A 23,306-nucleotide genomic window follows, 5' to 3' on the forward strand; every position below is an offset into this window, starting at 1 on the left:
CGACTTATTTTTGTGAGAGAGAGTGGGGGGAGGAGCAGAGAGAGAGGGAGACACAGAACCTGAGGCAGGCTCCAAGCTCTGAGCTGTCAGCACAGAGCCCGACGTGGGGCTTGAACTTGCCAACTGTGAGGTCATGACCTGAGCCCAAACCACACGCTTAACCAACTGAGCCACCCGGGCACCCCATTTCTAGTCTACATTCAAAAGACCATAGGAAAATCAGAAGCTTTGCTAAGGTTCTTGTTCATTGTCAAGAATTACAGCAGTTTCTTCCTGATTTTCAGTTTCCTAGAGAGCATTGTCGAATTTTGTGCTGAACCTTTTTTTTTGCTTTAGCTGTCTTTAATCAGAATTGTCTTAAAAATTCTTTTTAACGTTTACTTTTGAGGCAGAGAGAGACAGAGCATGAACGGGGGAGGGTCAGAGAGAGGGAGACACAGAATCGGAAGCAGGCTCCAAGCTGTCATCACAGACCCTGACACGGGGCTCGAACTCAGGGACTGTGGTTCGAGCAGGTGGTCTTAAGTTTTCCTGAAGCTCATGGAAAGTTGGGACAGTCCTGGTAGGTAAGCTTCTGGAGCCACAAACCGAGCTCGTCACGTACTGGCTACGGGGCTTTGGTAAGTTACTTTATTTCTCTGGATCTCCGTTACCTCATCTGTAGGTCCAGATAGCTCATGTAGCTTTTTTTGTGTGTGAAGACTGAAAGTTCTCATTTCTGTGGATCACGTCAACTGGGACGGTGTGTGGAAAGTGGCACGTGTTCACTTGGGGTTGGCTATTGTTATTCTGGCCGTGTTGTGTTCTAAATAGAAACAAAGATGACTTTCACTTTACTTGGAAAGGAAACTGAAAGCAAATTCAGCAAAATAGCAAGCCTGTGTGTAATGATTTCTGGTTACACACTAATGGATGTAACGCAAGTGCTTGAAATCTTAGCCCAAAGCATTGTAAAATCTCACTGTCGTATGGCTCAATCAGGAAATACTTTTTTTTTCCCCCCCTGGATCACATGTGTTTGAAGAAATGAAAACCAAATCGGTTTACATTTCAAATTGAGTATCAGGTAAGGCACAGAGGGTGACCCTGTAGGCTTTTCAAACCAGACCTTTTAAGGTCTGAATCCTAATTCGGCCAAGAGTGTTTCATTTGGGGTAAATTTCTTCATCTGCCTGATCTTGTTAACACATCTGGAAATATGGATGTTAATGTCACACTCACACAGGGCATTTTAAGGATTAAAATGTATATTCAGCACCGAGAGTAGTGCTTGTGTGATAAGTTAACCATATCTAGCATACCATATAGCGTTGTGCACCAGGCCCCGGCCTACACTTTGCATGCACTTAGTTATTTTACAGCTGGAGAAGCTCACGCCACGCAGGGAGTGTTTGAACTGGGATGTAACACCTGGAAACCCGCTCAATGATAATTATCAGCACGTTAGTTTAGTTTTTCCTAAATCTGTTCTAAGCAGGCCAGTTTCTTTTATGCATTCATTTGTCCCTTCCTTCCTCCCTTCCTTCCTTCCTCCCTCCCTTCCTCCCTTCCTTCCTTCCTTCCTTCCTACCTTCCTTCCTTCCTTCCTTCCTTCCCTCCTCCAGGCATTCTCTCTTTCCTTCCTTTTTTCTTTGCTTCAACAAGTGTTTATTGAGAGCCTCCTACTTTTCAGAGAAAAACTTGGTAAATGTGAATAAAATACAAATCAGATAAATAAGCCCAAGTTTTTCCAGCAGAGAACTCACAAAAGTCAAGTCCTTATGGTACTCTTTGAACATATGTCCTATTCCTTCCAACCTGTCTTTTCCCACCCATTTAAGAGTAAGGTTCAGGAGCGGTAGACTTTCTTATTCAAAGTCAGGGCCTGCACAAGCCAGGGAGGGATTTCTTCCTCCAACTGCTCAAGATGGGGGTGGGCTGGGGGAAGCACAAGGCAGCCCCATTTTGGCTCTTTAGTGGGAGTCGGCCATCTCTAAAGGCATCCACACGCAACTGGAAAACAGTCAAATGTCATCGACATTTTTCTGTAGCCAGGGACTTTTTTTCCTAAACACCTGAACATCTGTAACGTACTCCATGCTCCCCGATGTGTACCGTTTCCTGCAGGGATGTCCCAACAGCGGCTGCAACACATCAGCCGAACGTAGAATCTGTTCAGTTATTTGCAGACATCCTAACATCTCTGTGGTAAGTCTTTTTCTCACGCATACCGTACGTCAGGACTACCCATCAACTACTATGCATCCCATACATCAAAAGGTACACAATTCGTAAATGCACGGCACGATGACTCTCTGGTAGACTGAACGCATGTATGTAATGAGCATCTTGACCAAGAAATAGAACTTTGCCAAGAAGCCTCCAAGACCTTCCCTCAGGCCCTGAACCCTACCTCTGCCCCAAAGATAACCCTGTCCTGTTTTCTAGAAACTGTACTCTAGGTTTGCCGCTGTTAAAGTTCATGTGGATGGAATCACAACATGCCTGCTTTCTGTCAGGACTTTCTCACTCAATGCTGTTTGTAGACTTATCCATGTTGCTGTGTTTAGCAGTAGATTGTTCATTTTCCTAGCTAGCATTCATTGATTCTATTGTTTGAATATACCACAATTCATTTAATTATTATTAAAAAAAATTTTTTTTAACGTTTATTTATTTTTGAGACAGAGAGAGAGCATGAACGGGGGAGGGGCAGAGAGAGAGGGAGACACAGAATCGGAAACAGGCTCCAGGCTCTGAGCCATCAGCCCAGAGCCCGACGCGGGGCTCGAACTTACAGGCCGCGAGATCGTGACCTGAGCTGAAGTCGGACGCTTAACCGACTGAGCCACCCAGGCGCCCCTTGTTTTATTATGATGAACGTTTGGAATATTTTGCTATCACACCATGAATATTCTTGTATATGCCTTTTGGTCAACATATACATGTGCGTTTATGTTGGGTATATACCCAGGAATGGACTCATTGCCTCATGTGGTGTGTGTGTGCTCCCCTTTAGCACATATCTGCAAAGAGTTTTCCAGAGCGCTTGAACCAGTTTACATTCCCACCAGAATACTGTAAGAGTTCAAGCTGCTCCACATCTTCCTTCTCATTTGGCACTTTCACTGTAAGATTTTTGTTTTGTCTGGTTTAATTTGGCCACCCAGTGGATATGTAATGGTAGCTCTTTTTAGTTTCCAGTTCTCTGATGACTAGTGATATTAAGCACCTTTATATATGTGTATTAGCCATCTCTTTTGTAAAGTGCCTGTTCATGTCCCTTGCCCACTTTTGTATTGGACTTCCTGCATTCCACCCTCCCCTCCCCCCACAGTGGACTTTCTGTATTTTTAGTACAGATTTTTAGAAATTCATTGTTTATCATGAACTTTCGTGGTTACACACATTGTACATATCTTTAACTCTTTGGCTTTCTTGTTCACTCATTTACTAGTTGAAACTTAATTGATTTAATTTTATTAATTTGCAGAGCTGCGGTTTCGTGTATCTGTGTGAGTATTTAAGGAAATGAAATGGACTATTAAAGTGCTTCAAAATAAGATATTGTTCCTTGAAATTTTTACTTAGCTGTCTTGTGTGTGGGTATTGGCTAAAAGGATTCATACGACTCAGGAGCAGGTTATACTCCCTGTTAGGGTTTATTCCAGGGAAGGGATGCAGAGTGAAAACAGGAAGAAAATGAAAACTCAGACTGGGTCTGGAGAGGTCTGCACAGGCTTCTGAGCCCTTGGCCTGAGTTGCTCAGGACAGACTTTCTCTCAAGCAGTGCACTACAGGGACAAGTACAAATTAGTTGGTCAGGGAAGCCTGCTTGAGTCTCAGAGTCTGGGTTTATGTGGAGGGTTAGACGTGTACGTGCATTCAGCTGTGACTGGCCATGGTCACCAAATCTAAGCAACCCAACGGTGAATGAGGTGCCCATCACCAACCTTGGTGTGTGCAGAACAGTGCTGACAGGCCGACGTGGCATTGCTCCGGTATAGACACAGAATCATCAATGATTGGTAGAAAGAACCTTTTGAAGGGCATGTTTCTAGGGTTTGGCCAGGATCAATCGTGGCTCCGGTCTCCCCTGGAGAGATGCTCTGAGTGAGTTGTGTTGACTCTTTCTTCATGGGATGGCACATAAGCGCTATTAGTGAGAAAATCAACTCCACAATACAATAGAGTATTTTTCAGATTGGAAGCTCACCAATGCATCCAAAAGAACTTTATGAAAGAGAAATAGAAGGCTTATGGACTAGAGGGTTTACCTGTTCCTTAATAAAGCAGTTACTTACTAAATGTGTCTACTTTGGGGTCCTTCATTACCTTCTTTCCCAGGGTTTAGATTATAGAATCATCACTCCTTCCCGGATCTATTTTGTCAATTCTTATTTTCCAACTTCACCATTTATTTTGTGACATTCAGACGTATTGATGCAGAATTGTATGTAATATTCTCTCTTTTTGGAGGCCTTCACAATCTGTGGCTTTTTCCTTTCTTGGATACCTATTGTGCGGATTGCATTTTCTTTCTTTTTCTCCATTTGAATAGTCTACCTAGAAGTATATCTACTTCAGCAGGCTTTCCAAAACCAATCTCCTTTCCAAAATAAATATTAGTGTTTTCATTTATTATTTATTAATTACTGCATTTATAATTATTAATTCTTTCTTTCTGCTCCCCGCCCCGCCCATGAACAGAGGGGCCAGGATAGCTTTAGTTTTCCCATTTAATACTCCAAGTGTTGAAAACTATGACTTAAAATTTTTTTTTTCTAAATGTTTATTTATTTTTGACAGAGAGAGAGAAAGAGAGAGATAGACAGAGAGACACAGAGAGAGACAGAGCATGAATGGGGGAGGGGCAGAGAGAGGGAGACACAGACTCCGAAGCAGGCTCCGGGCTCCGAGCTGTCGGCACAGAGCTGGATGCGGGGCTCCAACTCACGGACTGCGAGATCATGACCTGGGCCAAAGTTGGAGGCTTAACTGACTGAGCCACCCAGGCACCCCGAAAAATACGACTTTTTTAAATGAATGAAGCTGTGTTATCCATTCACCGAAAGACTTCACTGAAGGATCTTTCCAGCTCCCAGCTTCTCTGCTCTCCACCCACAAGCGTAGTTTGTTCCATCGAAACATCCACTTAAGTTGGGACCATCAGATTCTCTGTACAGGAATTTGAAACCGGAGCTCAAAAATCTGACAATTTTTTTTTCCCTTTATGAGTGAAAATATTCTATCTTCAATTGTCAACAGATATGAAGGTTGACTGAGCACGGGGGGGGGTGCAAGGTCTTTAATTTCACTGTCTTCTTGGTGGGGGGAGGTAGGTGAAACCGAGAGGAAAACAAAGAAAGGACAGAGGCAGTGGGGAAGGGGCGCGCAAAAAGGGTCAAGAGAGGCTCATGGGAGGACGCAATATGGGTGTTTTCTTCTTCTGTCTCCCATGTGCCGATTATACACGTGAAAACACCTCTGCCCGCTAAGTGCCCCAAAGTCAGATTGCTCACAGAGAGTAAGAATGATCCTGTTCTCGAAGAGCTGAACTGCCCCTGGTCTATTAACCCATAGTTCAACCTCAGGTCTAAAAGTTCCTGCTTGTCGACAAGTTGTATTCCCTTCGGGATTACACATGCACCTGTGCTGAATCCAAATTGCTTAAATCGTAAAGTTTATTTGCTCTCCGTTCGGCCAACGTTTTCCACCTTTAGCTCAGTTGTGAATTTTTGGCTCTTCCCCATAGGATTTTGGTTTTCAGTCGGCCTGACCATCATCGTCCAAGATATCCTCAGCTAAGCAGCGAGCACACAACGATACGTCCAAACAGGCGTGTAAAAGCTGTCGCACAAGGACAACGATACCGTCGACGGCGGACTTCTGGCCGATACAGCTGCTACCACCACCGACTGGGACCGAATGCGGGCCTTTGGTTTGGCCCACGCGCACATCGGGAGACAACCGGGTTTGAGAGTCAGCAAAAGGAGAGGGATAAGTCCCAGAAGAGGGAAAAGTGCTCCCCGTTTGGGCAGTCGGAGCAGCTGCTAGGACTTGGGTGGGAGTGAGGGCCAAAGAGCCGGTCAGCGGGGAGGTTGAGCCAGCGGCCTGTGGGTAAGGAGTCTGCACTGAAGGGCCAGTGAGGGTGGGGGGCAGCGAAGAGTCCCGATCTCTCTCTCTCTCTCCCTCTCTAACGCGCGCGCGCACACACACGCGCACACACACCCCACCCGGGACGTAAACAACAGCGGAGGCATCGGCAGTGCAGGGCCTGGGGCCCCGGGGGCCCCCTCCCGGGGCCCCCGCCCCCTCCCCGCCCCCAGCGCCGGGCCCCGGGTACCCTCGGGGTGGAAGCCGGGGGTGGGGACCGTGCGCGCCACCCGCGGCCGTCCCCTCCCCGCCGCCGCCGTTCCGGGCGCGACCGCGAGAGGGCGGAGGAGGCCGCGGCCGCCCCACCCCTCCCCCGCGCCCCGCCCGCCGGTCACTTCGCTTTCGATTCCCCGGTGGCGGGGGCGCCCCGGGCGCGGCGGGGGCGGGACCGGACGGGCCATGGCCTCCGCCCTCGGCCCGCGCGCCCCGCTGCCGCTCGCGCGTCTCCGCGGGGCCCGCGCTCTGGCCATGGCGCCGCCGCGCCGCTTCGCGCTGGAGCTGCCGGGCTGCGGCCTGGCCCACTTCGCCGTCGGCGGGGACGCCCCGGGCGCGCGCCTCGACCCCCGCGTGGCCGCGCTCCTGGGCCCGCCCGGCCGCAGCTACTCGCTGTGCGTGCCCGAGGCGCCGGGCGGCGGCTGCGCGGCCCGGGTGCGGGCGGCCCGGCTGCACCAGCGCCTGCTGCACCAGCTGCGCCGCGACCCCCTGCGGCGGTGCCAGCTGCGCCGGCTGCTGTGCTACGGCCCCGGCGGCGGGGCGGGCGGCGTGCAGCGCGGCTTCCTGCTCCGCGACCCCGGCGACAGCCCCGACACCCGGCGCGCGCTCTTCTCGCTGCTCGGCGACGCCCCGGGGGGCCCGCGCCTGGGCGAGTTCGTGGGCGACGCGCGCCAGCAGGTGTGGCAGAGCCTGTGGGAGCTGCGGGACGGGGCGGAGTGGCGGCAGGTGGGCCCCCGCGAGCGCGTCCTGGCCGCCCCGGAGCCCGCCCTGCACCCGGTGGTGCCTGACCTGCCCAGCTCCGGGGTCTTCCCGCACCGGGAGGCCGCCCGCGCCGTTCTGGAGGCGGTAAGAGGCCTGCCCCTTCCTCGCACTCGGGGTAGACCCCCCCCCCCAGACAAGGAGGAGTGGGTTCTCGGGTGGGGGTGGGGGGGGCGGTCTATCCAGCCCGGGCGCTGTTGCCGCGGGGAACTGATTGACGTCCCTGGACAGATCGGGCCGTGAACCTGAGTGCCCGCCTCCGGTTTAGACGCTGCGGCTCTTTTCTGGATCCTCAGCCGCCTGGAACTTTCCTTCCGAGACTGCAAGTGATGGATGTCCTGAGGCCGCGCCTGAATGCGCGGGGAAGGCTCTGCGGGAGGAGGAAAGAGGCCGCTGGGTGCCGGGAGGGTCATGCCATCTGGGAAGCCATCACACTGTTGGGAGGCCGGGGCATGAATTTTGGGGAGAAAAGGGCCAGGGTTTGGGGTTTGAGAAACGCGTACTGAATCTGTGGCCGCCTGCTTACCGGCTGCCCGTGCAAGCGGCACAAGCCCCGTTTTTCCTGTCTCGTCTGTGAAACACTCCCCTTGAGGTGTTTAGGACAAGGAAACATCTGGGACACAGCAGGTGCTCCGGGAAGGAGCGCCGAGAATCTTTTCCCCGGGGCAGCCTGGGCAGGGCCTGGGGTGTCCAGACTCGACTTGCTGAGGCTGCGCAATGGAGTTCATTCAGTGCCTTCTGCAAGCTTTTGGGGTAGTATTAAGGAGTGGTGAAGAGGGCAGGACCAGTCTCCTGGGTTTAAATCCAAACTCCGGCCTTTGTTACCTGTGTCACTTTCAGTTTCTTCAACCCTCCTTGCCTCAGTTTCCTTAGTCTGTAGTTGGGAATAATAATGCTGCCACCCTCGCAGGGTTACTGTGAAGGCTGGCCATGTTAATCCTGGAGAAGCACGTAGAAGATTAAGCGTGTGCATAAACAAACGTGTGGGCCTCGCTATAGAGCGGGAGAGCGGAGGCGAGAACTTTGAATGCCCAGCATCTCCTGTGCTGCTCCCTGGTGACCGCAGTGCAAGGCTGTCTTCTCCCCTCGTAGCAGGGGCAGGAAGGGACCCGCTGACTGCTTCCGGGAGCTACAGTCCTAGTTGGTTTCCCACATCCCACATACTGCACCAAGCGGGGCCTGTGCCCCCCAGTCGTGGCCTTCCCTCTCCTTCCTCTGGGGTAGCTGGCCCGTAAGGCTGAGGGATCTCAGCTGCTGTCACCTTTTTGAGCCAGAGCCATTCAGTATAAAATGGAGGGACTCAGCCCCTCTCAGGTTCAAAATTGCTTTTCTTTTTACATGTTTATTTTTGAGAGAGAGACAGAGCACGATCCGGGGCAGGGCAGAGAGAGGGAGGCGCAGAATCCGAAGCAGGCTCCAGGCTCTGAGCTGTCAGCACAGAGCCCGACGCGGGGCTCGAACCCATATTCCAGGAGTGGTAAGATCATCACCTGAGCCGAAGTCAGACACTTAACTGGCCGAGCCACCCAGGCGCCCCAGCCCCTCTCAGGTTCAAAACAGCATGATTTTGGTGTGGTGTGAAACACAACTTATGTCTTATTAGCATTGGGCAATCTTGTTCTCAGCAATCAGATATTGCAAAAGCCCCGTTGCCTCACTACGGCTGCACACGCGTTGTTTTACAGTGTATACCCTTCATTCCTGAGGCCCAAGCAGTGCTCGACCTAGTCGACCAGTTGCCGGAACAAGTCCACAAAGGGAAGTTCCCGGTCATTGCTGTTGAAGGACTGGATGCCACAGGTAATATTACCTTTTGGTTACAGGCAAGGAGAGACATTGATCTCTCGTGGGAACAGACAGGGCTTCACAAGTACAACTTTATACAGAGTTCAGCTCGTAAGCTTCACGGCAGTGTCTACTGTGTGCCACGCACGGAGCCGGGCAGGCGTGCGATGCAAAGGTGAATAAGGCCTTGAGTGGGAAGCCAGGGGAGGGGTGGAGGGGCTGAGCCTCAGGTGCTCTGGCGACCACGAGAAGGCACTTAAGGCAGCCTCCGCGTGGGGGACGGAGCGTGGTTGGGGTGGCTCCCGGAAGGCTGTTTTCAGCGCAGATCAGAGCAGGTCAGGTGAGGAAGACAGAAGCGGTCCTCCGGGCGGAAGAAACAGCATGGGCCGAAGAGAAGGGACTTGAGCCAGCCTGGGGGCATTTGGGAAGCACAGGCCATTCCGAGGACCCTTTGGAAGTACTAGGAAGTGGGGGGCAGAAGCGTTGGAGCTGGCAGAGATCTCAGAGTACAACGGACATACCCACACTTGGCCCAAAACACAAAAGTAGGAGAAGTAAGGCTGTAAGGGCGGCGGGAGAACAGCCAAGGACAAGGTGGAGCCTGGGCTGAAGTCACGTGGTTCAGCATGAGGCGGGGCTCCCCGGGTGCAGAGAGTGTGAAGGAGCAAGGTGGAGGTTATCCCAGGGCCCGGAGGTCTCTGCCAGAGTTTATCATTACTTTGTGATATCTTTCAAGTGTTCTGATACCACACTGAGCAAACCCAGGTTCCTGAAGGTCTGCATCTTTTTTTTTTTTTTTTGAATAATCTTGGTAGGTAATGAGCTACGCTGGTTTACAGGTGGAAAGAGTGTCTATGCTCTGTCTGAGTTCATCTGAGCAGTTTGGGAGTGATACCGTGGCCATGGTAACGAAGCCCTGTGTTTGTATCTGGCCCGCAGGTAAAACCACTGTGACCCAGTCAGTTTCAGACACACTCGGGGCTGTCCTCTTAAAGTCGCCACCTGCTTGCATCAGCCAGTGGAGGAAAATCTTTGATGATGAGCCAACTATCATTAGGAGAGCTTTTTATTCTTTGGGCAATTATATTGTGGCTTCTGAAATAGCCAAAGAATCTACAGAATCTCCTGTGATTATAGACAGGTAGGTATGAAGATCCTATGAGTTTGGCATTTTGTTCCCCAACGTTGTAAGTGTGTGTGTGTACCTACACATGCATGTATTCAAGTGTGTATGTTAAGTCAAACCGCGTGATGATAAGAATAGGAAGAATGCCTACGCTTTATTAATCACCTACGTCACAGGCTGGCATTTCGCTAAGAGCATGCATACCATTGTTCGATATCTGGAACAATTATGCGTGGTTAGTGGATACTACATGTTATCCCCTTACTGATGAGAAACATAGGTTTTCGAAAGGTCGGGGCGCCTAGGGAGCTCAGGGGTTGAGCGTCCAACTTCGGCTCAGGCTGTGATCTCACGGCTTGTGAGCTCGAGCCCCGCGTTGAGCTCTGTGCTGACGGCTCAGAGCCTGGAGCCTGCTTCGGATTCTGTGTCTCCCACCTCTCTGCCCCTCCCCCGCTCATGCTCTGTCTCTCTCTCTCTCTCTTTCTCTCAAAAATAAACATTAAAAAAAAAAAAAAAGGTTAAGTGACCTGCCAAGTGACTAAGCTAGAAATGGTGTATGAGGATATTGGCCAAAGGCCGTGCTTTTAGAAATTGATGCTTTCAGTGGTTCATTTGTTCACCGGCTTATTTGTAAAACACTGATTGGGCATCTTCTATGTGCCAAAGATGGCTCTCAATTTAGGGGATTTGGCGGCCCGTGAGCTAGGCGATGCCCTGCTTGTGTGGAGCAGACGTACTGTTGCAGGAGAAGTTGATGGTCAAGTGCATAAAGAACTGTGATACTATCAGAGAGTGATAAATACTCTGAAGAGGGTAAAGCGAAGTGGGTATGACTGAGGAAGGCCTGTATAAGGGGGTAACATTGATCTGAGCTCTGAACGCCCCAGAAGAGGTGGAAATGAAAACTGTGGAGTAACAGCGCTATGGACAGCAGAGTCAGTAAGAGCAAAGCCTACAGACAGAAAGAAGTTGACATAATCCAGGACTAGAAACAGGCCAGCATAATGAGCACATAGTGGACCAGGGGCTGCTTTCTGGGTGAATGAGCAGAGAGAGAGGGAGGCAGAGGGTAGAGGAGAAGGGCCCGTGGGCCGAGAGAGTGTGGGTTTTATTCTGAGCGCCGAGGGGAGCCATTGGAAGGTTTCAGATAATGAAGTGATGTAAACTGATTTGTGTGTTTCCAATTCCATACGTAACGAATAGCTCAACATACCACACAAATGGACGAAAGCAAGTTATCCTAGGCTTTAAATCACCGGGACTCGGTGGTACGGAAGTTACAGTCGCGATGAGATCGCAGCTTGCTCTCATCAGGCTGCTGAGAACCAGTTAAAATGCCCTAATGCCCAGAGCTCAGAGCTGGCGATCGCGTGCACGGATTGACGCCCTCCAGGGTGCTGGTGGGGGTGGAGGGCTAGGAGAGCAGTTCGTGGAGACACAACAGAGTGGAGACCGCTTCACCGCCTGAAGAAACCGAGATGCCTTCAGCTGTGTTCAGATACTGAAAAATGTGAAAAACCAAAGCCCATCAGTAGAAGAAAGGGTGCGTAAATGCCAGCGTGTTTGTAAAATGGGGCCCCATTCAGCCACATCGACCAGTGCAGTGTGTCCCTGTGCAGAAACTACAAAACCGGAATCTGGAAAAATCGAGTTGCAGACGGGCGTTCAGTAGAATACATGCAAATTAAGACAAACTGTAGAGTACGGAGGGATGGAAGGTTATTGAGCAAATTCAGGAGAGGGCTAGGGAAAGGGACGCACGGTCGATAAAAAGCACAAAAGGTCGTGAGCTGCGTTTACGTTATTGCTTCGCATCAGGTGAATGTTTGTTGCCCTTTGTGCAATTTTGCTTATTTTTGGAAAGATAAGCAACCGCATTGAAAGTATGACAAGAGTTCAGGAAAAAGCAGGAATCATAACTGTAAATCTCAAGGAATTTCAAGTAGGGAACACACCCAAGTATAGCCCGCACCCGTGTCCGGACTTAGGACCTCACCATCCCCCATAAAGCCACCTCCTTCTCCCACCCGGTCACCGTCCGTTCTCCCCCCACCCCACCCCGTGGTAACTGCTGCCCTGACCTCCATCACCGTGGACTTGTTCCTTCTGTTTTTGAACTGCTTGTCCACGCAGGTGTGCATTACTGCTCTTTGCGTCTGACGGCCTTCATGCCGCATATGATACTCCCCTTGCTGCTATGAACACGTTTTAACGTTTTTGTTTTATTTTATTACTGTTTTTTTTTTTTAATTTTGAGAGAGGGAGAGAGTGTGTGTGCATGGGGGAGGGGCAGAGAGAGCCAGAGGGGGAGCGGGCATCCCAAGCAGGCTCTGCACACTGTCAGTGCAGAGCTCAACACAGGGCTCGAACCCACGAACTATGAGATCGTGGCCTGAGCCGAGATCAAGAGCCGACCGCCCAACCGGCAGAGCCACCCAGATGCCCCTTGCTTTGGACATTTTTTACGTAACTCTGGTGCCTGTATATCTGCGGTTCTGGTGCAGAGACGCCCAGGAGCGGAGCTGCAGGGGCGTGGGGGTTCACATGTGTTCCACTTCAGCAAATATTCCAGAAAGTTTTTTGAAGTGGTTGAAACAGCTCACGGCCACCCCCACCCCCCACCAGCAGTGTTTGAGAATTCCCTTTGACTCGCATCCTGGTCAACACTTAGCATCGCCAGCCTTTTATGCTAGGCTTTCCCCTTGTTCAAGTTGGTTTGCCACATCTGGAAACTTCTACCCCTTTCTTGAAATACTTTCCCCTGTACTTTTCTGTACAGGCTTTTTTCTGTAGCTCTGCAATACCCCACGGAAAGGCGGTTCTGAGCGTGTGCAGGAAATAAGGCCTGAGGTGGTGGGTTGCCGGGCGAGAGGAAAACAGTGAAAATGAGTTAGAAGCCGGGTACTCTCGTCGGAGCGACCATGCCGGGAGGTAGTTTTAACTTCGGGGATGGCAAGGTGGTTATTTCAAGAGGTTGAGGGTTGGCAAGAAGAGTGAGAAACTGCATTCCTTTGTGGGACTTCTTTGGGGGATGTTTTTGCCCCGTTATTAATAAGTGAATCTGCCATATTTGAGATTTTTTTTGTCTTCATGCAGTGTCCTTTTTCAATGAGAAAAGCCTGAACTTCTCCTCCTATGGTGCGACTCGATGAGGCGCATTGTTTCCTCCGATGTCCCAAGTCCTGAAGCTGCGCTGGCTTCTGTGTGTAGGTGGATGCCGATCCCCTCCGCTCCCAGCTTCCTAATCCGTTAAAGGGAGGGAGCCCTCCTCGCTTCCCCACCTACCATTAGGACTGGTGATGAATAGCCATTGAGTTGATACAGGGAGAAGTGCTTCGAAATAGCAAATCGCTATGAAGATACAAAGCGTTATTATAGAAGCTGTGTATAACGTGTGGACAAATTGCATCTGATTTGAACCCATGTGGTTTCCCTGAAGGCAGAAGGGAAAATACTAACTAGCGGAGCGTCTGAAATTGATGGCCAGAGGGTGTGATTATTTGAAATGAGCCACGGCGTTGTCAGTGAGAGAGCTCTAGCTATAGAAAACCGGGCTTCCATTTTTACCTTGATTTTCCTTCTTTGTGTCTGCGAATCGTCGGCAATTTTGCTCTTTAAAGAGATACTGTATCACCTTGTCAAACGGGAAGAAAAGAGCAGTTATTTGTTGTCTGGGTGGGCTTTGTTCATGTGTAAAGGTTTTAATGAAATCCATTTTAGACTGTACCCTCATCTAGCTGAAAAAAACGAGGGAGACAGAGTAGTTTTTGATGGTGACTGTGGTGAAGGTTGGCAACTTAATCACCCTCATTACCTTTAAAAGTCTATTCTTGCTGATGGTTTTTCTACAAAAGGAAGGCTTTTAAAATTAAGATGATATCAGCCTCTGTATTCATAGCTGAGTATTTAATTCAGTGAACACGGAACATGTGCAAAAAAGCAGAATAAATGGTAGTCTGGCTGCCAAGAAACAGAAAACCTGGACCCTTCCTGGATTTATTCGGCTTGGGAGACGAGATGCATCTGAGAGAGAAGGTGAAAGCACACGTTTGGAAATGGTGACTCAGGGACGCGGCACAGAGAGATGCTTCCGGGCAGGACTCAAGGAGCTGGCCGATACGGTGGCCACTTCTGGAGGTGGATGAGGGCTTTGAAGGATGGATGGTGTGAGAATTGCTCACCTCCCAAATTAATTTTTATTTGTGTCTCCTTTTCCGTACCGTCTGTATCGCCATCATTTGAAAATGCAGCTTTAGTTATAAGCAGTGTCCGCTAAACATTAGGGATTTTCTTAAAAAAAATTTTTTTTTGATGTTTATTCATTTTTGAGAGACAGAGACAGAGTGCGAGCAGGGGAGGGGCAGAGAGAGAGGGAGACACAGAATCCGAAACAGGCTCCAGGCTCTGAGCTGTCAGCACAGGGCCCGACGCGGGGCTCGAACTCAGGAACCGCGAGATATGACCTGAGCCGAAGTCGGACGCTTAACCGACGGAGCCACCCAGGCGCCCAACATTTGGTGTTTTCTTATAATGACAGTGTGATACACAGATATGGTCTATGTTTGCAGCAACCGTGGAAGAGAAACGGGGTTTTGCATGCTTTTCGTTTTCCCGATGAGGAAATTGAGACTACATTGGCTTAAATGAGTTACCTGTGTCCGCAGAGGAAGTAGGTGGCAGAAGGTAGATTAACACACAGCTCAGATAACACTGTGAATTCGTTTGGTAGATGCCAGTCCGTCCTTTTCACTGGGAAAAGTAGTTCAAGTGTCCAATGATTAAGAATTTAGGATTTTAAAACATTGAAGTTAGTAAGTTGAAAATACACACAAGGATGGGGCCATGGGTCCTTCTCCACCCTAGAATGTTTGTAACTGTTTCATAAATATCTGTGATGAGAGTCCTTTGATATTGAACTTGGAGTTTTGTAGCCTCTTAAAATTGGAATATGACATGAGCAGGTCAAGATTATAATAAGCTATGCCAATTAATGAAATGATTCCAATTTAGTCATATGCACACCCAGAGAACATTTATTGTGTACCTACTGTGTGCCACACGCTGGTTTCAGGTTTTGGAAGGCGGGAGTGACTAAACAAGAAATTTTCTAACGGAGGAGCCCGAAGAGGTCATGCCTATGAACAACTTGCTTTTCTTTACCGTGAGAAGTTCTTCCGTAGAGTCGGGCGTGAGGGGCATTGGGAGCCCAGAGGAGAAAACAGTGAGCTCTCCGTGGGGCTCCGTCTGAGTGGGACTGTGCAGGCAGAGTAGGAGTTTTGCTGACTGAGAGCCTCACTCCCGCTGGAGGAAAGTGTGAAGACAGGCCCGTGTGGAGCCGTGTGCCTGGACACACACTGTAACTGTGTCTTGGGCGTTTTGGAATAGATGTTCTTTTTTTTTTTTTTTTTAACATTTATTTATTTTTGATAGAGAGAGACAGAGCACAAGTCGGGGAGGGGCAGAGAGAGAAGGAGACACAGAATCTGAAGCGGGCTCCAGGCTCCAAGCTGTCAGCACGGAGCCCGACGCGGGGCTCAAACTCAACGAACCGCGAGATCATGACCTGAGCCGAAGTCGGACGCTCAACCGACTGAGCCGCCCAGGCGCCCCCAGATTGAGTTTTATTTATTGAACAAATTGCAATGCAGGGAAAACTTGAGCAGAGCCGTGCTGGCTTCAGCCTCTCGCGCGGCACATTTTCAGGTGCACCTTGACCTTGGCCTCTGCAGATGGAGATCTCACTCGTCCTCTCCTTCCCAGGTACTGGCACAGCACGGCCACCTATGCCATCGCCACCGAGGTGACCGGGGGGCTCCAGTACCTGCCCCCGGCCCATCACCCTATATACCAGTGGCCCAGGGACCTGCTCAGACCCGACCTGGTCCTGCTGCTCACAGTGAGCCCCAAGAAGAGGATGCAGAGAATTGAGGGCCGGGGCGTGGAGCGGACCAGAGAGGAAGCTGAACTGGAGGCCGACAGCATGTTTCGTCAAAAGTAGGTGTCCCGATGTGAACGGCAGGGGTTCCTGGCCGTGGCGGAGAGCCAGGATGGGCGCCGGCTTTAGGAATGTGGAGGAAATGACGTTGTTCTCGTTGTTCAAACCCGAGAGGCAGTATCCCCCAGAGTAGTTCAGCTCCTTCTGACGGTGCAGTTCCCACACGGCCACAGCATTGGTGACGCACGGCCACAGGGCATCGGGGCTTCCTTCCAGTCCTGGCTGTGCCAGGAACAGTGTGAACCCGGGGAAGACAATGCACATTTCTGGGTCCTGGTTCCCCAGTCCTACTAGAATGGGCACAGAGTGCTGTCCGATGACCTCACTGTGACTTTTCCTTAGAAGGTGCTTCCCGTGTGTCAGGCATCTGACACATCCGGATGCTCTCTGATGCACACGAGGGCGACGTCAGCCGTCTTTTACGGTTTACAAAACTGAGGCTCCAAGGATGAAGTGACTTGTCTGGATTTGCATAGCTACTGTGTAGGAAACCTGGGATTAAAATCAGGATCTTTTTTGATTTTAAAGGCAGTGCTTTTGTTTTCATGAGAGAGCTGTGGGACGGTAGCTGGAGACCCTGGACCAGAGGCTCACTGTTTTAGAGCCGAGGTTGAATCCGTTCTGTAGGACTGGTTTGAAAAGCCAAAGCGGGGTAGTTTATATAAATAAACAATCATAGCACCGCTGTCATAACACAGCCCTGTTACAAATAGTTAAATAACAACTCGGCTGTGTGCAAAGAAACCGTGTCAAGCAGTTTACTCGGATTAATTCAATTAGGCCTCGTGACACATCACCAGGAAGGCATTATTTCAGCCCTCGTTTTGCAGGTGAGAAAACCGAGGCGGAGGGGAAAGCAGTTTGATGAGTTCACTGAGCTAGTGAGTAGTCAACAGCACGTGTTACAACCACATGCTGTCACGCTTCCCTAACGCCACCGGCCTCCGTCATTCCTACACGTCAAGGCTAGCTAACACCCGAAGGAGTTCTGGGACAACCTGGTGAATTTTTCAGAGACTCGTCTGTGAAGACAGTGTCCGTGCCGAGGGCCTCTGGCTTGTCTGAAATCCTTCGGGGCACAGACTGTGGAGCGATTTCCTGTGTGCCCAATTAGTTCACCTCTTGGGATCGGCTACTTTCTCTGCAGAAATGGGGGTGACACGGTTCCCTTCCTCAGGTCACCCTGAGTATGAAAACAGAAGAATCACGCAGGACGCTGATGCCAGTGTAGAAAACAGGTAGCCGTAAAGGCTAGCTACTAAACGTTACTCTGAATTTGTTATTTATTAACCAAAACGTGTCACACGTCTCCTGCGGACAAAGCTAGCGGCTGAGCGCAACAGCGAGATAAATCAGATGGGGCCCTTGCTGCGTGCATCCTGGTGGGGAAGTGGCATTTGTGTGTAGAGCCTTGTTAAAAGATAAGCCAACTCTTTTCATTTCTGCCTGTCCCCAGGGTAGAAGTGTCCTATCAGCGGATGGAGAACCCCGCCTGCCACGTGGTTGATGCTAGTCCCTCGAGAGAGGAAGTCCTCCAGACGGTTTTAGGCATAATCCAAAATAATTTTAGCTAATTGTAATTACTCCAAAATGTAATTCTGCATTTTGGCAGATTTGATGTTGTTTGATACATCTAGGCCCACGGCGGGGTACACGGTTTTCCCAGATTTCTGTTGCATAACCATGGCGTGTGCTAGAAAGCCGAAGACCAGACCATTTCGATTTTACCTACACCGTTACACTCCCTTCTGACCAAAGGACCGGTCAAGGTTGAGACCGTCACGTTCCAGCCAGAGATCAGTGATTGCTTTCTTCAAGTAACAAACGTTTTCCTGGAATGCGTTTTCAGCTACGTTCCTACCAAATCCCTCCAAGTTTTGTCTTATCCAGAAAGCATGAGGTATACAGAAATAACCAGGAAGATCTTCCAAATCGGCGGAAGCCCCTCCGGCCCCTCCCATACCTCCTCTTGGGTCACTGATGAGACCCTGATGTGACATAGTTACCTCCTTCCCAATATGGCCTCACTCCGTCATTGGGGGGCTCAGCCCTGATCCTAGAGCTAAATGCTCCTGAAGAAAGGGTCCACGTGTCCTGGCTGTCTGAGGACAACGCCCACAGGGTCGCCTTGTGGGTAGGCGACACTTACAAAGAAGACATCTGATTCGTGTCTCACGACCCCTGAGACGATCCCCTCGTGGTCAGAGTCAAATATAGAGACTGCCAACCCAGATGCTCTCAATACAAATATACCAACCCACTTTGGATTATGTTCTGTTTATTTATGTTCCTTTCCTTTCCTCTGAAAACACGGCTTTGGATATAATGAGTGTTTTGGACTAAACTAGATGCATTAAAACTTAGCCAATGCAGCAATATATTTATGTTGATATTTACATCATGTTTCTCCTCGGTGGAGGGGCTATGCTTTACTAATTAAAATCAAAGCCAAGAAGCTAAAGGCAGTGCTTGTTGTGTATTTTCATTACACAGATTTAATTTATCTTGCTAAATAAGCACAGTGGATCCTGGAATGGGGTTTCTTAGTAAATTATCTTGCACTTGAATGTCTTATGATTACATATGAAATCAGCTTTGAGATCTGTTTGCTTAGGAAAAAGAAATGGCTGAGGAAAGAGGAAATTTAATAGCTATGTGGCCTTGGGTGAGTCGCTGAACATCAATAGCCCATGTAACTTGATCTGAAAAGTGATAATCATCCTTTATTTGTATTAAGGAGTTGGCTGAACCAGGTGATTACCTAAAATCCCTTCTGGTTCTAAGATAGATGAAGCTTGCAGCTTGTTTTGGGGGGAATGTCTTCTTGCCAAGACATTTAAGTCTTAGACAAGGCCTTATCCGGTTATGTGGGGACTTGAATTATAATACATTTCATACTAATAACTGTATCATACTGTCTTTCAAAAGAATTCCAGGTAATTTTTATATAATATATTTGCATATATAACTATGTAATTGGTTTCTGTTGAAAGTATTTTTTAAAGCTAATAAAGAGCATTAGGTTCCTGTAAGATGTGATGTCTGTGTCCTTGGTATTATTTAGTCTGAACATTTAAAAAAGCTTGTGTTGGCAGTCTAGAAAAACAAACATTTCATGCCTGCCTTCTGTACCTCGCAAATGAATAAAGTTGTTGGGATTGTCCAGTTTATGGTGGTGTCCCCCATATATGTTGTTTTTTCTGAGGCGTCCCTCCAGTGTGGCTTCCTGGAATTTTCGGTCAGCAAAGTGGGGAGGTGTGAACTCGTGGGCCAAGTGGGATCTCTGGTCAAAGTGATTTCAGAGGAAGAGGGGTGTGTTCACTTTCTTGTAAACGCTGTTTCAGGAAAGTAGAATCTTTTCTTCGTTGCAGATATTAAGAAGAAGAAATCGTTCTTTGTACACTTGGGTTCTTTCATGCACCGATAGGTGTGTGATTTATGAGCATGAGACAAGACAGCACCTCCTACCCAGAAACTTGATGACAAGGAATCATTCGCTTGGCTCGGTTTCGTGACAAGTTGGGTTTCGCTTCTGGTCTCGTGATAGACCTTTGGTTGTCCCAAGTATTTATTCTCCCTTTCTTCCACAGTAATAGAATTTTTGACTTGACACATGGCTGCCAAGAATTATGAGTACATTCCCAAGGCTTCCTTGCAGCTAGAGCGGCCAACTGGGCACGTATAGGTCTTCCAGGAGCCTGTGAGCAGAGGGGCGTATGGAGCGTCGCTTCCTCTGCTGACCCTTCACGCTGTCTGGTATTCGGCGGTGCCGGTGAGCCTTCCTGGGACCGAGGGACAAGGGTGACACTGTGGAGGTGCAGAGGCAACGACAGGAGGCTTGAACGGAGGCTGCCTTCATTCCTGAAAACAGATGTGGACGAGGGATGAATGCGTAAAGGGCATAAAGGGCATCTACTTAGGAAAGGGCCGTCAGGCAGAGCCAGGGCACGTATGGTACCTCAGATTCCTCCTCGTCCACAGCCTGCCTCTCTCAGTGGCATGGTCTGAACTCTTTTTTGTTTTCCAGAGTGTTTTTATTTTTTTTGCTGCCCCCTCTCTCTGTGACCTCTCTGTCTTCTAGGAGCAATGTGTAGCATATTTTTCTTTTAAAGATTTTATTTTTCTTAAGCAATCTCTGCACTCAACATGGGGCTCGAACCCACGGCCCTGACCTCAAGAGCTGCGTGCTCTACTGACAGAGCCAGCCAGGGGCCCAAACCGTGTAGCATCTTCAAAGTGCTTAGGCCCTGGGATCTTCTTGGAATGTGTACCAGGGAAATAGTCGGTGAGGCACATGCAAATGTTACATCATCTCCGCATGACACACTTCAAGTAAATGGGGCGTATGTATGTATTTGCATAATGTATGTTTATGTAGAATATGTATCCGTTAAATACATCAGGGTAGATCCTTTATTTTGAAGATATTTATTTATTTATTTATGAGAGGGCATGTGCCCCTGTGTGCGTGAGTGAGGAAGAGCAGAGAGAGGGAGAGAGAGGATCCCAAGCAGCCTCCGTGCTGTCTCGAACCCACGGAAGCCCAAGAACCATGAGATCGTGACCTGAGCCGAAATCGAGAGTCGGCCGCTTCACCGGCCGAGCCACCCAGGTGCCCCGAGGGTGAATCCTTTTAAGGGACTCCTAAGCAGAGTACAGGACACCTAAGAAGCTGTAAAGCATCAAGAATACTTTTCTCTCAGTGAGAGCCAGTGATTTCAATTTCAGCCGAAAGCAAAGATACAGCTGAAATTATTTTACAGCATTTCACTAGGTTGGCAGGTCCAGGATGGGAACTCTGTGTACGCGAGAGCAACAGTATGATTGCAGGTGTGCTGGGAGATTGCAGGTGTTTCTGGCCTTAGGCTTTCTTCGTATGCAGGCTGTTGTTTTTCTTTGAACCTGGGAGCCAGACCGTAAGCTATGTTTCACGTTGGCAAATACGTCCACTAGCAAGTTCGTTTGAACCTTAGGCTTCTGTAAAGGTAGCTGTGTTCATATACTTGGATGTATTTCTCGTGGGAGCAGGGAGAGGAGAAATGAATGCTGTCCTTTTTCCCCCAGAAGGTTTTACTTTCTTCCTCACTTTATTAATGTTTAATTTTTTAAATCTTTATTTATTTTTGAGAGACAGAGACAGAGCACAAGCAGGAGAGGGGCAGAGAGGGAGACACACAGAATCCCAAGCGGGCTCCAGGCCCCGAGCTGCCAGCACAGAGCCCGACGCGGGGCTCGAACCCACGGGCCATGGGATCATGACCCGAGCTGAAGGCGGACGCTTAGCCGACTGAGCCACCCAGGCGCCCTGTTTTTTCCTCACTTTAAAAGCTTCATGAAATCCATTCAGCTTGTTGGCGCAATTTGCAACTAGGAGATGTTTTCCCTTTGCATTTGGTCTTTCTCATGAGCACCGTACCTGGTTAGTGGAGGAAACAGGTTTATTCCTATCAGATTTAAACTTGATGTGATCTTTTAACAGGCCCTCTAGGTAATGCACACTCTTGGAGAGAAAATGCCCAGTGGCTCAGATTCCCCCATCTTCCAAGCCTCACGCTGGCCTTTCTCCGAGATGGCATCTGGGTGGCTGGAGCCTAGAATGTCATTTAGGCCACCTTGAAGATGAGGGGAAAGGGGTCTGTCGTCAGCGTGCCCTCTCTCTAACTGGGTGTGCATTGCCCTGATGGCACAGGCAACTGAAATGTGTTTCCTTCAGCCCTTTATGATGAACTTGGCCTCAGTGGGGGGGTCTCACCAGTGTTTGGGTCTCCTGAGTCTGTCTTCCATGCAGCCCCAGCCATAGTTGTCTTCATGGCCACTTTCAGTTCTGCAGCCCTTGGATCCTCCTCTCTGGGGGCTCACAGACTCTCAGGGCATGTGCAAATGTCAAGGAACTGAGAACAGTCGAGAAAGTAGATGTGGGGGCGCCTGGGTGGCTCAGTTGGTTGAACATCAGACTCTTGATTTTGCTCAGGTCACGAACTCCTCGTCGTGAGACCGAGCCCCAATCCACACCCAGGGTGGAGCCTGTTTGGGATTCTCTCCCGCTCTGTCTCTGCCCTTCCCCCGCTCATGTGCACATGCCTTCTCTCTCTCAAAAATAAATAAACTTAAAGAAAGGAGATGTCAAGGCTTCCTTTGCTCAATCATTCTGCGCGGCCTGGTTTATTTTGACAAGACTTTATTTTGGGTTGGTTCAGAGAGGTTCGAGGTCGCGACTGGAGAGACTGGTGCTCTTGATGTCCCCTGGGGGTAGTTCGGGGGCAAAGCCTGGAGCAGGAAGTTGGGGGGCATGGGCCTCAACATGTCCAACCTTATTTTTTCCTCTCTGGAGCAAGCAGGATCTTCCGCTTGCCTACTGGATTCTAAGTGTCGCCATCACATAATTCGGTGTATGTTTTGCTGGGTTCTCGCTGGGTCCTTTCAGTCTGGAAACTCACGTCCTTGAGTTTTGGGAAGTTTTCTCTTGGATTGTTTCCTTGATGAATTCCCCTCACTCTTTTCTCTTTATTTTTTTTCAAACATAGTTTATTATTTAGATGTTGGAAATCTGCTGTGAGGTTTTTAAATTCTAAAAACTTTCTCTTTCTCCCTCCCTTCCTTTATCCATCCCTTGCCCTCTTCCTTTCTTCCTTTTCTTATCTAAATATTCTTGTCTTAAAAAATAATGTGTTTTCTTTTTTCGATGCTAGGTCTTTACTTCTCTTTTTGAGACGATCAACTGTGCCTTGTTTTAAAGTTCTTTTTATAGGGGCGCCTGGGTGGCTCAGTCTTGTTAAGCATCCGACTCTTCATCTTGGCTTGGGTCACGATCCCACGGTTCATGAGTTCGAGCTCCACCGTCGGGCTCTGTGCCGACAGTGTGGAGCCTGCTTGGGATTCTCTGTTTCCCTCTCTCTCTGCCTCTCTCTCTCTCTCTCTCTCTCTCTCTCTCTCTCAAATAAATAAACTTAAAAAAAAATGAAGCTCTTTTTAGAAAGTCACCATTTCTCCTAAGGTGGAGTTCTGTTTATTTGCACCTTCCCGGTAGGATGCTTTCCTCAGGTTCTGGTAACCCTGGGAGCGGCTCACGACTGATGCGTAAGACCGAAAACTTTGTGTGTAGCTTTTGGTCTCATGGAGTGAAGCTCTCACCTTCTGGATTCTTGCCGTAGACACCCAGTGACCTCCGGCTCTATTTTCCCTGTCCCCTGTTCCTCTTTAAAGTGCAGATATCATAACAACTCTTCCTTGTGGAAAATCTCTCTCCCAGGACCAGGCAGGGCTGATGTTGGAGTGGTTAGCACCATGAATTCA

At 49.3% G+C, this 23,306-nt stretch overlaps 1 protein-coding gene across 2 annotated transcripts; it reads left to right on the forward strand.

Moving 5' to 3' along the window:
- Nucleotides 1-6,491: 6,491 nt before the first annotated feature.
- CMPK2 (cytidine/uridine monophosphate kinase 2) lies at nt 6,492-19,181 on the forward strand. Of its 2 annotated transcripts, none has more exons than XM_023252151.2 (5): nt 6,492-7,194; nt 8,793-8,907; nt 9,832-10,033; nt 15,779-16,012; nt 16,844-17,457. In XM_023252151.2, exons 1-5 carry the CDS (start codon nt 6,535-6,537, stop codon nt 16,845-16,847), a joined length of 1,215 nt encoding a protein of 404 aa, XP_023107919.2. In that variant the 5' UTR covers nt 6,492-6,534; the 3' UTR covers nt 16,848-17,457. The 2 variants fall into 2 exon arrangements, with proteins under 2 accessions (XP_023107919.2, XP_023107918.2); XM_023252150.2 differs by lacking the exon at nt 16,844-17,457 and adding an exon at nt 17,470-19,181 and having other exon boundaries at nt 6,495-7,194.
- Nucleotides 19,182-23,306: the final 4,125 nt, after the last annotated feature.

The sequence above is a fragment of the Felis catus genome, chromosome A3 (genome assembly GCF_018350175.1).
Source record: "Felis catus isolate Fca126 chromosome A3, F.catus_Fca126_mat1.0, whole genome shotgun sequence".
In the NCBI taxonomy this organism is placed as follows: domain Eukaryota; kingdom Metazoa; phylum Chordata; class Mammalia; order Carnivora; family Felidae; genus Felis; species Felis catus.

Bases quoted from the DNA above. Each gene is read 5' to 3' on its own strand.
- CMPK2 (XM_023252150.2), top strand. From the start codon at position 6,535: ATGGCCTCCGCCCTCGGCCCGCGCGCCCCGCTGCCGCTCGCGCGTCTC. The intron at 10,034-15,778 runs GTAGGTATGAAG...TCTCCTTCCCAG, and splicing joins TCTCCTGTGATTATAGACAG to GTACTGGCACAGCACGGCCA. The intron at 16,013-17,469 runs GTAGGTGTCCCG...GCCTGTCCCCAG, and splicing joins GACAGCATGTTTCGTCAAAA to GGTAGAAGTGTCCTATCAGC.